The 15,992-nt window shown below is 40.3% G+C and overlaps 2 protein-coding genes across 3 annotated transcripts in view; both read right to left on the minus strand.

Moving 5' to 3' along the window:
• Positions 1-2,838: 2,838 nt before the first annotated feature.
• On the minus strand, positions 2,839-10,155 carry prkcsh (protein kinase C substrate 80K-H). Its single transcript, XM_061026946.1, has 18 exons — positions 10,048-10,155; positions 9,556-9,689; positions 9,360-9,476; positions 9,085-9,180; positions 8,456-8,513; positions 8,195-8,312; positions 7,572-7,701; positions 7,315-7,399; positions 6,904-6,982; positions 6,697-6,780; positions 6,457-6,621; positions 6,284-6,377; positions 5,871-5,940; positions 4,741-4,830; positions 4,564-4,638; positions 4,366-4,465; positions 4,091-4,250; positions 2,839-3,056 (listed from the first exon to the last, which is right to left on the minus strand). Exons 2-17 carry the CDS (start codon positions 9,638-9,640, stop codon positions 4,104-4,106), a joined length of 1,593 nt encoding a protein of 530 aa, XP_060882929.1. The 5' UTR covers positions 9,641-9,689; positions 10,048-10,155; the 3' UTR covers positions 2,839-3,056; positions 4,091-4,103.
• A 3,012-nt stretch (positions 10,156-13,167) lies between these two features.
• The window catches only part of pde4a (phosphodiesterase 4A, cAMP-specific), a 49,899-nt gene continuing 47,074 nt past the window's right edge, over positions 13,168-15,992 (minus strand). For both annotated transcript variants that reach the window (XM_061026940.1, XM_061026941.1), the window contains exons 14-15: positions 15,004-15,186; positions 13,168-14,797 (exon numbers count right to left, since the gene is read on the minus strand). In XM_061026940.1, coding sequence (XP_060882923.1) covers positions 14,285-14,797; positions 15,004-15,186 — 696 coding nt within the window. In that variant the 3' untranslated portion in view covers positions 13,168-14,284. The remainder of the gene's footprint in view (positions 14,798-15,003; positions 15,187-15,992) is intronic.

Raw genomic sequence — 15,992 nt, forward strand, 5'->3', positions numbered from 1 at the left:
GTGGCCCCATTTTTATCGACTTTCAAAGTATGATGAGAGGATTTATTAAAAGAATGGCTCTGTCGTTGTGTCTCTAAGTTTGGTTTGGTGACAGAGAGTCATGGCTCCACTGAGCCTTGTTTTCATTCCTCTAGCCCTCAGCAGGAATGACTTCCTGAGCTTTTTCAACAACAAAGTTCTAGACATCAGAGACAAAATTGGTAACCTCCTGCCCTTACCTGGTGCGGATACGTCTGATACGGCAGAGACAGTTCCAGGACCAGATATTAGTCTCGACTGTTTTTCTCCAATCGACCTTTCAGAGCTATATTCCATTTTTTCTGCGTCGAAACCGTCAACCTGTATTTTGGACCCAATCCCAACCAAGCTGTTTAAGGAAGTCTTTCCCTTAGTTAGCAACTCCATATTAGATATGATCAATATGTCTTTACTGGCAGGCTATGTACCACAGTCATTTAAAGTAGCAGTAATCAAACCTCTACTTAAAAAGCCTACTCTGGACTCTGGAACTCTGGCTAATTACAGGCCTATATCCAACCTTCCTTTTATCTCAAAGATCCTGGAGAAGGTGGTAGCGAAACAGCTGTGTGACTTTCTCCATGACAACAGTTTATTTGAGGAGTTCCAGTCAGGATTTAGAGTCCACCATAGCACTGAGACTGCACTAGTTAGAGTTACAAACGATCTACTTCTAGCCTCAGACAGGGGACTTCTGTCTGTGCTCGTCTTGTTAGATCTTAGTGCTGCTTTTGACACCATTGACCATCGGATCCTGTTGTACAGACTGGAGCATTTATTTGGAATTACAGGGACTGCTTTAAGTTGGTTTGAATCCTACTTATCAGACCGATCTCAGTTTGTACATGTTAATGATGAGTCCTCTATGCACACTAAAGTTTGCCATGGAGTCCCACAAGGTTCAGTGCTTGGACCAATTTTCTTTACATTATATATGCTTCCTCTGGGAAATATTATGAGGAAACACTCCATACAGTTTCATTGTTATGCAGATGATACTCAGCTTTATGTATCAATGAAGCCCGATGGTACCAGTCAGTTATGTCAGCTAGAAACGTGCCTTAAGGACGTTAGGACCTGGATGACCAGAAATGTTTTGCTACTTAACTCAGACAAGACTGAAGTTATTGTGCTAGGCCCTAAAAACCTCAGAGAGACTTTTTCTAGTGATTTGACTGTCCTTAATGACATCAGCCTGGCATCTAGCACCACTGTTAGGAATCTAGGAGTTATTTTTGATCAAGATATGTCTTTTAGCTCTCACATCAGTCAAGTTTCAAGAACAGCCTACTTTCACCTTCGTAATACATCCAAGATCAGGAATATCCTGTCGCAAAATGATGCAGAAAAACTAGTTCATGCATTTATTACCTCCAGACTGGATTATTGTAACTCTCTTTTGTCAGGGTGCTCTGGTAAGTCTCTAAAGACTCTTCAACTGGTCCAGAATGCTGCAGCTCGTGTACTGACCAGAACCAGGAAATGGGACCACATCACTCCTGTCCTGGCTTCTCTGCACTGGCTCCCTATACAGTCTAGAATAGAATTCAAGATCCTTCTTCTCACCTACAAAGCTCTAAATGGCCAGGCACCATCTTACCTGAAGGAGCTACTAGTGCCGTACTGTCCCTCAAGAGCGTTGCGGTCCCGGAGTGCAGGCCTGCTGGTGGTACCTACAGTCTCCAAGTGTACTATGGGGGGTAAAGCCTTCAGTTATCGGGCTCCTCTCCTCTGGAACCGCCTTCCAGCCGGGGTCTGGGAGGCAGACACAGTCTGTATTTTTAAGAATAGACTTAAAACTTTCCTTTTTGATAAATCTTATAGTTAGGGCTGGTGCTGGTGTAGACCAGCTCTTAGTTATGCTGCTATAGGCTTAGACTACCGGGGGAACTGGCACCCTGAGCTCCTCTCTCTCTCTCTGTGCATATACAGTACATCATATTACTGCATGTATCTATCTATAAATCTCAGTCACTAACCACCTACTTTCCTGGGAGCTCTTGAGCTCTCCTAGGCTCCTCAAGATCGTCGGTTGACGGCTTGCCAGAACAACCCCCACCCCACCCCTACCCCCTCCCCACCGGATCGTGGGTTGGCGGCCTGCCAGAACAACCCCTCCCCACCGGATTGCTGATGGACGGTCTACCTCCCCCCACCCCCTTGCTCTCTATCCCTCTTCCTGCATCTTATCCCATCTCTCCCCCTATCCCTTTCCAAGCCCGGTGCAGTCTAGACCTGTGAAGGCTGTTTCGTCATGAGCCGGGGATCCGGCCGAAGATTTCTGCCTTTTAATAAGGCAGTTTTTTCTTACCACTGTAACTTTTGCTGCTTTGCTAAAGTGCTCATGATGGATAGGCCGGATCTTTGTAACGTAGCAATAAGTAAGGTCTTTTACCTGCTTTTTGTAACATAACAATGAGTAAGGTCTTTTTACCTGCTCTTTTGTAATGTTAACAGACAATGAGTAAGGTATTTTACCTGCTTCTTGTAAAGTGTCTCGAGATAACACTTGTTATGAGTTGACGCTATACAGATAAAAATTAATTGATTGATTGATGTTCAGATATCATTCTGACCTTTCCCGACATTGTTCATCTCAATAAGTGAAACACAGAATACATACTGTGCTGAATGTTTATAGAGGAACATTAGACTGCATCATTTTAAAACATGTATTGAGGATTTCTACACATACTTTTCGGTTATTTTTTATAGTAAATCTTCTTCTACAGTAAATTCCTGCTGCATGGATCTTATCTGGAGGCCAAGTGGGTTAATCACAAGCTGTTATATCACAATTGTTGATACTTGACTCAGGTGTGGAATATGATAAAATGAACTTTATTTGAGAAAAACAATGGAATGATGACATTTGACACATTCACAGAAACAGCACAACCCAGGTAGCTTTGGAAATTGGAAGTGTGAATTTATTGGAATTTCCATCCTTGATTCTTGATTGTTAACCGACACCAAGGTGGAGCCATCGCTTGGCAACATCATGTTGCTGCAGTGACTGTGGTCCCTCAATGAAAAACCTGCAAGAGCAAAGGTACATTTCAAAGGGCTCATCTGCTTAGGTCATGACTTTCTAGTTGTTAAAGTGAAGGTCAATTTCATTGTCATTGATTCCTGAAGGTTAAGTTTCCAGAGAGTAAGCCTTTATATCAGTGGTGTACCAGCTCAGAGTCAGGATTCATATTTGTGTTGGGTTTAGAGGTCCTGGACACAGTCAATAACAACACGTTTCAGTTTAAATAGTCTCTAATTATTCTTGTTCATTTCGTGAACACAACCTATGCTCTCAACTTAGCACAAGGGGCGGGGCCTAAAAGAAAAGCACACCATACAATATCACATACACATAAGTAGTCATGATTACAATGACATAACCTGAAAAGCTATTTCTGTATTAAGTAATATACTGAAAGTTTTGGCAGTATCTATGATGCAATGTGGTATCATATAAACACAGCTGTTAAAAATAGAAAGAATCCTCCATATTATTATTTATAATCCATACTATCAATAAATGTTTCTGTTAAACAAAGACAAAAGTTAATTAACACCTACAACAGGCTGAACTGTCAAAGCAGTGTGAACACGTGAAGAGTGAAAGTGTCTGCAGTAAATGATGGATACGATACTGCACCACAAAATCAACCATAGAGACCAATACTGTCGTCGGTTTAATTCTTAATCCTCTATGAACGTATCAGCTACAATGAACTCAAATAAGAGTCATTTACCTTGCTCTCGCTCCTGTCCTGCGTTTCTTCTAAAGGGTAACTGCACGAAGGTGTTTCTTCAAGACAAAACGTTAAAACGCTAAATCTTGACAGCTCTGACTGTCACTGGTCCTTGTGTTGCTAATATTCTAAAAAGGCTGATCTCCTGTGCTGTGTAGGTGCAGTAGATGTTTATGCTCAAAACAGTCACTTCTCTGCCAAATCTAGGTCTAATTAGAGGTTAGGGTTAGGCTAACAGAAAATACTTCACGGGCCACACCCAAACTAGTGTAAGATTGCCTCAATTCATCATTAATGTTGTATTTTAGGACCAAGTTACTCACAAATCTATATGATCTAGAGCTCCAAATGCTCATGTAGGCCTGAATCCAGGCTCGGGGGCTCCTGGCAGACAGCAGGGGTGGTGAACTCCATCAGGTACTCACAGCGACTTGGCTCTGAGGTAGACGTCACAACGGTCTCCTTCCCACATGTTAATTTGACCTGACAGACAAAGAGATTTATGTTGCTATGCTTTGTCCATCCAGGGATATTAATGGGGTTAAAAATCAGTTAGAACAACAACATAGAAAGTCAAGGCAGAGAAGCGGATACTCACTGTGGTGGATCTGTTCGGGCCTTGCCAGCACCCTGTCCCATGTTCATACTTCATCAAAGAGTAGACGTCATTTTCTGGACCAGACCATTTCCCCCATGTTCTACAAAAAGCAGAGTACAGGATGATTCAAGTGTGGACTAAAGAGGCAGCATAAAACACAAAAAGGGGGAGGGGGGAACTACACAGTTCTTCTCTTACCCCAGGTTAGTTTCTGATCCGCCATACTTGGGTTTTTGAGATACTCTGTGGAACGGACAGAGCCTATAGATGTACCTAAAAGCAAACATTGACTTACTCCTTAAGTAGTAGAAACTTTTCATCGACAAATTTTTCATCACAACAGGACATTTTTAAAAAGTCAGAGTGTACACATACTCGCTTGTAGACAGCTCATAACACTGGCTGTAGAGGTGAGCAAACTCAGCATTGGGTCCAAAGTCGAAGGAGATTTCCTTTTCAATGTTCCTATGGGAAAAAAGAGTTAGAGTCACAAACATATTAAAATGTTCATTTAGTCTTTAATGTATAACAAACTGGTTGCGCAACATAAGCCTCCATTGGGGCTCTTAGTTAGAAGTTCCTAAGTTAGAAAGCTGTTTTAGTAGCCTTTTTCAGAGTGCGATTCTGCAACAGCGCTGTACCCAAGCTCCGCCTTTATACGTCTTTGTATATATTATTCTACATTTCATTTAGCAGACGCTTTTATTCAAAGCGACATACATAAGAGAGTAAGTACAACACGAGCAAGGATCTAGAAAGGAGGAAACAACGTCAGTAAGTGTAAATGAACAGCTTTAAGTCTGATACAGAGGTGCTGATAGGCAATGCACAACATCTACAGCTGTTCTTGAGAGTTCTAGTTAGCATCAAAATCATCCTAAAAATCGTCATCATCACTATCAACAAAACCATCCTCATCATTATGTGCATAAGTGTTCATGAAAGAGCAGGGTCTTTAGCTTTTTCTTAAATGTGCAAATGGACTCTGCAGGTGAATATTCATTTTAATTGTTTATTTAACACGGACACATGCACAACATGAACATTGCTTCATATGTAAAATACAAAGTAGATGCCATGCATATATGTTTCTAGCTGTGGATAAATTGCAACCCTTGTCTCTATTCACATTGAATCCACAAGGGCGTAATATTGATGTCCTAGTCCGTGAATTCACATTGCCTTATGGCGTTGCAGAAGCACAACATGTAGTAACAGCTGTGTGTATGGAGCTCCACATACACACACTGTGGAGCAAACACACAGCGATGATCACCACTGCTGGCGCCGCTATTCCTGTCTCTCCCCTGTAACATCTCTGTTACAACCCACAGAGGGGGGATCACTTTGTTCCCCCATTACGTCTCTGTGATAAGCACAGTGAGGGCCAAACGTCACAGGAATGTAAATATCGCACCTAGAACAGGCAGTATGAATAGGGCTAGTAATTACATTTCTTTCAATTGCTGACAAGAAGCTTCTTGATGTTCAGGCTTTCTACTTACTTGATCTGATCATCCACTTCCCGGAGAGCTCTCTCAGCCTCATCAAACTCATCCCTGGCTTTCTGAGCAGCTGGAAAACAAATTTCAACCTCGATGTAAATTCACTCCAAACACGTAAACATGGATGTGCTTTTATAGTTATACAATCCGTCAAAGCAAATCCTGCCTTCTTGATTATGCTTATAGAACCGACAAGCAGCATACCTCTGCTACAAAAAAAGCAACACAGCTGTTCAGTAAATCACTTTGTTCCCCTGATAAACAAGGATGAGTGATGAGTTTAAAGATAGCACATCAGAATTCAAACAAGTATATATCCAGTGAATGTGCTTTCTTCCTGATAATTTACAGCATGACTCACTTACTCATCGCTGAGGATAGGCTGAGTCACTCTTTTTCATCCACATTCTTACCATCAATGAGGTTCTGCGTTTCTTGGTCGTAGGGTGGCATAGTCCCCTCATCATCGTCATCCTTCTTTTCTTGAGTCAGTGTCGTAGGAGGGCTCTGCATGTCGAACACAGACAACAGTGACTCACTTGAAAAAATGCAGCAAAAGTTTGATGAAGAAATTCAGTGGGCTTACCTTGTAGTCTCCCGCATCTGGGTCCTCTTCATCATCCTCTTCATCATCGTCCTCTTCTTCCTCTGGGATGTCATCTTCAGGGTACTGCTCCGAGTCATTGTCAGAGACCGAGTCCCTCGTCTCCTCCGGCGGAGTTTCCACTGGTGCTGGGTTGTCTGCGCTGGCCTGATGCCACGACACGTTTAGAGGAACGGAAGATTTCAACCATGAAGTTCATGAAAAGAATTGTCACGTTCTTACCTCGGAGATGTATTTTTCTTTGATGTTATTCCAAACGGACTCAAATGCCACCGTGTCGACTTTGTCTACACCTCCCAACAGTCCCTAAGTGAACAAAATCTATTTTCACTCTTGTGTGTTAACTTTCCTTTAATGATACAACAGTGTAACAATAGTACATTTATTGAAAGGATACTTTAAAAAAAAAAAAAAAAAAAACACATTTACCTGAGCTTCAGCTTCTGTTAATGAACCATCTGAATCTGGGTCGAGCTCAGAGTGAGACAGAAGCTCAGCCACTGAAACACTGAGATGAACAAAATGTAAAGATTATTCAGAGTTAATTGCATTTAATTAAATGCCTGCCAGTCTTTCGACTAATGATCAGCAACGTGTTACATATGAAAGACAAGGATGGAATTTAGGTAACCAAAATCTTCTCTTCTGTATCACATTCCAAATGTTTTTTTAAGCCCCCTGTGAAGGATCAATGTCAACTCCTTATTAATAATGTACAGAGAACTTCAAAATGCAGCCTTTCTACCTGTTCTATTCATACATATACCTGTGTGGTGTCAGGTGATCCCAAATATTTCTTCATTGTGTGCACTACAAATTCTGGAGGATGCGGATACTCACAAGCCATCTGCATCATCGTCCAGTTCAAGAAACACATTAGCCATTCTAGTTTTCTCCTTCTCAAGGTGAATAGCAGCCTTTTCATCTAAAGAAAAAGAAAAATATTTATTCTTGATTCCTTTCATAGTGTTACTACAGTTAGTTATGTTGCAATCAAACATATAAGTTGAAATCAAAGTGTTCATAAAAAGCACAATCTGTAATGTGATACTCTGTACAAACAGTAGATGGTGATATCCGTTTACATTTAAACTTACCTTCCCAGGCCTTGAGATGGCGCTCTTTGGCTTCTCTCTCTGGCTGCTCTACGGTCTCCTTTTCAGTTCTAATAGCTTCCACCCTATCTTCTAGATCCTTCTTGCTAACCTGGACTTCTGCAAGTTTAACCTGACAAATAAAAACATGTATTAGTTGTTTTTAAATGAGACCCACACATTATCTGAAAACTCAATTTAGTTTATGAAACAATACTTTAAACATCACCTCCTGGGAAAACAACTGCTACAACATAGTCCTCAAAAAACTGCTTGAAATAATTTCAAAATAATAAACAGTGAGGAATGACAACAGTTTTCCTCCAATAACCTCACTATAACCTGACATAATTTATGAGAATTCCTTACTCTGGAATGATATTGAATGCATGTTTTACAGGAGACGTGGTATCTGAACATGAACCAAGCCTGTTCAGATTGAGTAGGATGTTCTGAGTTTAAGACTAGTGGTACAATGTTTGTAATAGGCACCTTGTCATTTCTTAACTGAACTGTCTGAGTCTGTGTATACAAACATAACTGAAAACATTGCAATCAATGTTTCAGACCTCTGCATTTAAAATATTAAATAAGCATACACCAAAAGTTGTCTTAGTCATTCACACCTTCTTATCCTCTAGGCCCCTCTTGGCCTCCTGGATAAGTTGTTGCTTCAGCAGAAAACCCTCCTTTGCGATCTCGGCCAACTTCTGCAGGCTCTCTTTCTCTTTGCGCCCTAGTTCCCTGCAATCACAAATTACGACAAAATACTTAGCCAAAACAAAGGGAACATTATTGAAAACTCAATATGAATGCAACCACTTGTGTTGGCTCTGTGGAATAAACATCTGGTCTACAAAAGGTTATAGTAAGAGGAAAATCCCCACCTGCATGTGTTCTGACAGGTAGCCCCACTGTTGTACTCATCGGTTGTGTCACAGCAGTCTGCACAGGAAACACAGTTTGAAAAAAGTTTCTGCGAACTCATCTTAAAAAAATGAAAGGACTGTACATAGCACTTTTCTAGTCTTCCACTAAAAGCATTACACTACATATCTTATTTAAACTTCCACTCACACATCCACGTGCTGATGGAACTGATACATGAAGTGTCCAGTTGCTCAGCCATACTATTCAATTTATTTGTTCAATTCAATTTTATTTGTATAGCACATTTCATACAAAAATAAACTCAATGTGCTGTACAGAAGACAAAAATAAGCAAACAATACAAACTCATTAAAAATAATAAACAAAAACAAAACAAAAAACAAATTGAAATAATAAATGAACAAGTGGATTCAAGAGCTAACTTTAAACCAAAACATATTTGTAAAAGGATCATGCACCATCCCATTTTGGAAGCAATTTGGAGTTCATTGTCTTGCCCAAGTACACTTGGGCTTGTAGACTGCGGGAGCAAGGGGATCGACCCGCCAACCTTTCCATTGAGGGATGAACCACTCTAACACTGAGCCACCTTAAAATAAATGGGTTATAAAATGATGACTCATACCACAGATTCCATCATTGATGCGGGAGGAAGGTATGAAGCCTGGTCGGTAACCTGCATTGGTGCAGTGGAAGCTGCCATTGGGACAAGCAGCGGTTCCTGAAAAGAAAAGGTGTCATTGAATAAAAATGGTAAGAATAACACTGACAAAGCAAACCTATATTTGTCAGCACCCATTTTATCTACTTAAGGCCACTGTAAAAAAAGAAGATAAAAGGTAGAGTAAAGAAGAGAATGACATGGTAATACAGGAGTTAAAGCATGCAAACCATACGCACCTGGCTCATCAGAGCCGTCCTGGCAGTCACAGTAATCATCATTCACTCTGTCAAAGGGAATAGTGCGGGAGCCATCCAGGCAAGTGAAAGGTTTGTCCTCCTCATAGAACTGCCGTTCTGCAGAGGAGAACCAACAAATGAGTTGATAACTCCATAGCTCTCTTTTAATAGTTGTATTATAATAATGAATGCCTACTTGATAGAGGGACACCACGAGGGCGTGTGACTTCCACCGCTGAGACTCCCACACTCAACAGCAGCAGCAGGTAGAGACACGACATGTTGTTGTGGATGCACCTCCGCAGTTTGAGAAAATGTAGCAAGAATCAGCTGTGTAACACATCCGACAGAATTTGAAGATTAAAACCAGAAATACACGGTACGAACCATAGTATGCTGCAACATACGCACAAACTTAATAAACTAACTAAAAAAAAAAAAAATCACGTATTTCGAAAGAGGAGACGAGTTCTTGTCAGATAGTCGAGAGCTAACAAATAAATGCTAACTAGCGGATTTAGCTTAAGTATTAGCATACGGACAATTATTCATCAACAAGTTGATACAAATAGCAATAGGGCTCATGTCTTTACAATACCTTCGTAAAACACCTAAAATACAATAAAAATTCAGAGTTAAAATAGATAATGATAATGAAAAACTCTTAAAAACATAGCTTACAGCTTATCGTTGCCGGCTAATGAAACGCCTAGTTCCGCAGTGACAAAGCGCATGCGCATATCGCCACCCATATCTGTCTTGTCTCCCAGTGATTGGACAATGCTTTGTTTAGCTCTTGTGATTGGCTAAGACTTCTTCGTCTGGAGTCGAGGATTCTGGGTATTTTTGAGGATGCAGCCATCTCATGCCAGCGACAGACAGTTGCAGGTGGTTGTCTCCATGTAACATGCTTCACCTACACATTATTTGAAACTGACGTACAAATAACCTCCAATTGTACTATTGTCTATTTAAATGAACCATAATCTTCCAAATGTATGTACATGTTTTTCACAAAATCACATTTTCTGCCAACATATTATATCATTAGTGACATCATATTATGTTAGTATTTGGGCCAGGTTTTACATAAAGTTTTACATAAAGTTTTAGGCCCACAAATTGCACAATGTCAAAAACAGGGTTACAACCCTCAATTTAAGCAAATGAGGCTTGAAACAAGCACCAATTAATGCTGTATAGTCTCAATATGATTACACTATCAGCATCTAGTCTTATCAATTAACTTTATTTATGAAAGCCTGCAAAGAAGTTAAATAATGACAGTGTATTTCTTAAGAATCTCCAAAAATGTATTGCACTAAAACTCTTATGACACCAAACATGACAATGGTGATGCATTTAATATAAAAATCTTACTTTATTTGTATTTTTAACACACTTTACAGTACCGAACAGTGAAATAAAAGAAAAATATACTGATATACTATAATATTGTTTTATATATAGATGTTTGCTTATTAAATGCATTTATTCACAAAATGACACCTCAGCTCTGTTAAAGAGGAAAACTCTCATAAAAATAATATAATAAAAAATAACTTGGACACATTTTACACATTACAACAAGATCATTTACAAATATTACAATCATTTAATGTTGTTTTCCCCTTGTATAACCTTTCTTACTTGTGAACAAACATATGTATTAAAGCCCAGAGAATTTTACACAGAGGGGTTCAGTCGACAACAAAGTAACTTGATGGTAACCAGCTAGTTTGGTCGCCATTGGACGAACATTTAGGCTATCAGGCTAGTGATTTAAAGTTACTAAGAAAAAGAAGTGGTGATAGTACTAGAAATGGCCAAGTTGGATAAGGACACATTTGATTCCTTTAAACATATCACATCTGATGTGACTTCATCAGCTTACATTTGACCGTATCAGTCAAATGAGTTTAATCTCACATGGACTAGTAATTGACAATGTTTTGTATGTTTGTTTATGCCTCTAGAAAAGAGGTAAACGTTGACGACTGCATGATGAAGGTTTGTGACTCGGCCCAATGGAATATAATCAACAGGTGACCTCCAATGACCAAACCACCAGCAGAGACCCCACACTACCTGAAAATCACCGTCTGCCTCTAAACCTGATGAAATAAAGTGCTGGTACAAATATATTTGATTTGAATCAGAAATGTGGACACAGAAAATAGTGACAGAATGTAAGCAACAAGTGAACAAAAACAATCATAGAAGTAACAAGGTGGGGGTGGCCTGCAGGGCCTCTGTGGTTCACTTAACAACCCTAAGTAGTTATTTGTCATCATTTTGACTTGGATAAATTTCTCATTTACAATCCAATATTACATTATATACAAGAGTGGTAATGCTTATAGCTATCATCAATACTTGATTTATTTTCCAGACCATCCACCAGAATGATATAAAAATAAACTGTACACAAACTGTTCAAAGAAAACACTTACCATGGTTTTCTTCTCATCATTTAAAAAGAATGGCAGCAATCAATCAGTTGAATAATTGTCTTAATAAGAAACAATTGCTACAGTATTGTGTTTGTATGGCAATTAAATAGTAACGTTTTTATAGCTTATGATATAACATGAAGCCACAAAAACAAAGCAACATCGTTAAAGTAAAAGGCCGATGCATATGGGAACCTTTAAGTAATCCTAGTAGTAATCCTGAATTCCCATTACCAGTAAGAAAGCCTGTGTGGTGGCCCCGCAGCTCTGCCCCATCCTGCGATGGAGCAGGTCAAACACACAGGTTTCTGTTGCACCGAGCTGTGGTGTCTTCAGATAAACTCAGTTACTGACCTGCAGAAACTCGCTCTTACCTTCAAAACAACCACACCTATGTTTTTTTATTCATTGTTTTTTTTACCCTGTGAAAAACAAACACCTAAACAAACCTGTGACCTATTGAAGCTGTGCTAATCAAATCCCGAACACCATTCACGACTCACGAGGTGTGGTGATGCCAGTGAGGGAATAAAATGACACTTATGACAATATCTTTAACGTCCTGTTCTCTCTCTTTTTTTGGTTACTCAATAGCCTGCTCATGACAACACAATAAGCCAACAAGCAAACGAACAAAAAAAAAGCATCAACTACACCATGTCAGTAAATTATTATCTGGTCACTTTCTAAGAGAGGACATCCTTATTCACTCTAATCTCCTGCAAATACCCTCTTTTATTTCCTCTGCATGCCTCCAAGTAGTTCAAAGATTTACCGTCATGATTGAAACACATTCTTTACATTGGTCCCAGCAAAGCAACTGCATAAAAACTTATTGTCAGCAATGTTTCCATTTTCCATCCAAATGCAATGCTGGATACATTGTGTATAGACACACTGATACTCACAGAAATAAGCATACAGACGTGATATAAATATACTAGGATATCTATTATATATCTTATAAATCTACATACTGGCAGGTATGTTTCCTGCATCTCACATTAAGGCAAAAAGCATCAAACATAACAAGGATGATTAGGGACTGCTGGACCTCCTTTTGGCCAAGTCGCACTTCTTTCTCTTGACATTCTACCTCCCTGATTTTCAAATATTTCTGAGTTCCTTCCAATCCTTTCTTCCACTGTCAAACTGCCAGATCTTCTCATCCTTTACTTTGGTGAGAATCATTGGAGACATAAACACACAGTGCAAGAGGGTGTGAGATGGCGGTTGAGAATTTGTTTCTGCTCATGAAATAAATCGGTACCCCTCAAACATATTCAGCAAATAGAATATTAGGCAAAAAATATGCTTCAAAGCATCACATGGCTTATTCTCTGAAAGTTTTAAAAAAATCATTCTAATAAGAAAAAAACATGAGCTGAAAATGAGAACCACTGGTGGTTGTGGTGGCGGGTAGTGATTGCTCTGCATCTAGAGTTCTGAGTTTTTATATTACCAGAAGAGCAACAAAAGGAAGACTTACAGCTTAAAACATATCACCACAGAAACTGTACGTGTGAGATACACACCACGATATCATGAACAGTAAAGAGAGATCGTTAACAAGAGACAATCATAAAATGATAACAAATCAGACACTCCCAGCCCACAATGCATTGCTTCACGACAGCTCCATTCAGGAAGCTGGTGTTTCTGAAAGGCACAGAGCCATCTTGCACCAGTAGCACTCGCCTCGTAAAGGGAAAAAGGGGTGTGGGACCAGGCGGCCCCCTCATCGCAGCATCCTTCTTTCCTTCTGTACCTTCCTTCCTCTCTCCTCCAACTCTGTGGATATTCTTTTTTTTTTTCCGACAGAAATGGAAAAAAAAGTCCCTTCGGACATGTAGCTTTTCTGAGGAGAACAGTTTCTGTTGAGGTTCTAACAAACATTAATTACTAATACTGACTGAACACTAGTTAATACTCCATTGAGAGATGGCTTTTTCCAAAGAGATTCATTACATGATCAATGGCCCTTATGCACACACACAAACATAAAGTCAAGTGTGTGTGTGTGTGTGTGTGTGTGTGTGTGTGTGTGTGTGTGTGTGTGTGTGTGTGTGTGTCCTGTGCATTGGTCTCAGCTGTGGAAATGCACTGACGCCTGCGCTTCAACACATTGCACGACTTTCCCTACCATGTGTGATCTTGTGTGACTTGATGTGTGTTTATGTGTGTGCATTCCAGTCCCAGAGTGCTACGCTGTCTTTAGTGCCCATCTTAAATCCTCTCCTAAATTCCTCTTGCTTCAGAGTTCGTTGTGAAATAAGTCCAAGGACTTGTCCCATTCCGAATCTACAGTTGCTGTGTAATTACCTTCTCTTTGAGCGATTTTGATTTATTCCCTTTTTGAAAATATATATTTAAAGGTCTGCATCGTCTTTGCAGTCTTATTTTTGTTCTTGGTTTGGCCAAGGATGAACAAGATAATGTGTGCAAGTGAAGAGGGAGATACAGGAGCAGAACTCATGTATCTTCAGCTTGTGAAGAAGAATCTTCCTCTTCCTCTACAGGACTTGTGTCAGAAAGTCTCTCCTTTTCAGATCTCACCTCCAACCGAGCTTTTAGCTCCTCCTCTTGCTCCTCCTCAGCTTCCTCTTCCTCCATTGCCACTTCATCTTCCTCTTCTATTATGTCCTCGTTTTCCTCCTCTACCATTGTGTCTTCCTCCTCCTCTTTTTTATTTTCCTCCTCCTCCTCCCCTTGACTGCAGTCTTGTTCCACATGGTTTAGCATTGACTTTTCACCCTCATCTCCCTCCTCTCGCGGAGAGCTGTCTTCGAGGGTGAGCTCAAACTGAAACTTGTCAATTAGCTCCTTATCTTGGCCCACAGGAGGAGGGGAGGGGCTTTGTGGTATAGTGCTCTGGTACCAGTCCCTGTTGTCCTCTAGGGTGTCCAAGATGTCCTGGGCATCAGGGTGCACAAGGTCCCCCCATGTCTCCCACAGTGGGTGGACAATGTAGTCGATAAAGCCCACCTACATCCACAAAAACAGAGCATGATTGGCATGACAAGAACAAGCACAGTGGTGTCATTTCATCCCAACATAATTAGCATTAAAAATGTACGAGGATGACTGCTGTGATCAGAGATGTCAGATCGCTCTCTGAAAATGTTGTTAGCACCCCACCTACAGCATTATCCAGTAGTCTACAGAGTCATACATCAGACATGCTCACTTACCTGGCTCTTTTCCACAGATGCAGTGTGTTTATCACACATGGGACTGATCTCCATCCCTCGCTCTCTCTCCTTATCTCCCTGCCTGAAGAACTCCTCCATGATTCTCTCTGTCCATTGTCGATACACGGCCAGGGGTTTAGTAGGATTGCTCAGGTCTGCACAGTGCACCATGTTCCTCAACACCTGCACAAACACACAGTCACACGTTCCACACTGCATTAACACTTCATAAGTAATTAACACTGACTTAAATATGCATGACGATCACCTCACCGTGTCCTCATCTCTCCCCATGGTAATCTGAACATTTGTGCTTTTAAAATACATTTTTTTAAGCAGCTGAAAGTATGTGGTGAAAACCTGTATCTAACCACCTCTTTCAAGTTCATTCAATTCTTTCCTCCCTTTTCTCAAATTACTTTCCAGTCAAACCTCAAATGCACTCTTCTTCCTCTAAAAAACCAAGCAAAACTGCAACATCTTCTTCTCCCTGTTACGATTCTGTCACCTACATTGATCTTGTGAGAAACTTTTGGTTTGCATTGATTTTGTAGCCCTCTGGATGAAGTTTTGACTCTGATCTCTGCTGACCTTGTCCTGAACATGTATGAGAAGTCCTTTCTGATCTTAATTTGAACAGCCTCAGGTATCACTCACTGTGAATCTCTGCAGTGAAAAATGACTTAAGAAAAGAAAAAGGGCTGTTTTGGCAGTATGCTGTAACACACCTCATCTGACACATACACCTGGCAGCTGTCACATACATTTATTGCACAGCTGTGTTTAATACTTGATTCTGATTGGCCAGTTAAGCATAGCAACGGTCTGCTATACATTGATTGATCACTGTTGCTAAGAAGAACAAACCGTTACTAAGAAAAGCATATGGTTGCAGAAGTCCGGTTGACTTGGTTTCAGTCCATTTACTGTGAGAGAAAAGAGAGGATGACAACGGGGGAAAGAGTTTAAAATTTGCCAGTTAAGATGGT

Source organism: Labrus mixtus, chromosome 20 (assembly GCF_963584025.1).
Source record: "Labrus mixtus chromosome 20, fLabMix1.1, whole genome shotgun sequence".
NCBI lineage: Eukaryota > Metazoa > Chordata > Actinopteri > Labriformes > Labridae > Labrus > Labrus mixtus.

Bases quoted from the DNA above. Each gene is read 5' to 3' on its own strand.
- prkcsh (XM_061026946.1), bottom strand. From the start codon at position 9,640: ATGTCGTGTCTCTACCTGCTGCTGCTGTTGAGTGTGGGAGTCTCAGCG. The intron at 9,477-9,555 runs GTAGGCATTCAT...TCTCCTCTGCAG, and splicing joins TCGTGGTGTCCCTCTATCAA to AACGGCAGTTCTATGAGGAG. The intron at 9,181-9,359 runs GTGCGTATGGTT...TTTTCTTTTCAG, and splicing joins GGACGGCTCTGATGAGCCAG to GAACCGCTGCTTGTCCCAAT.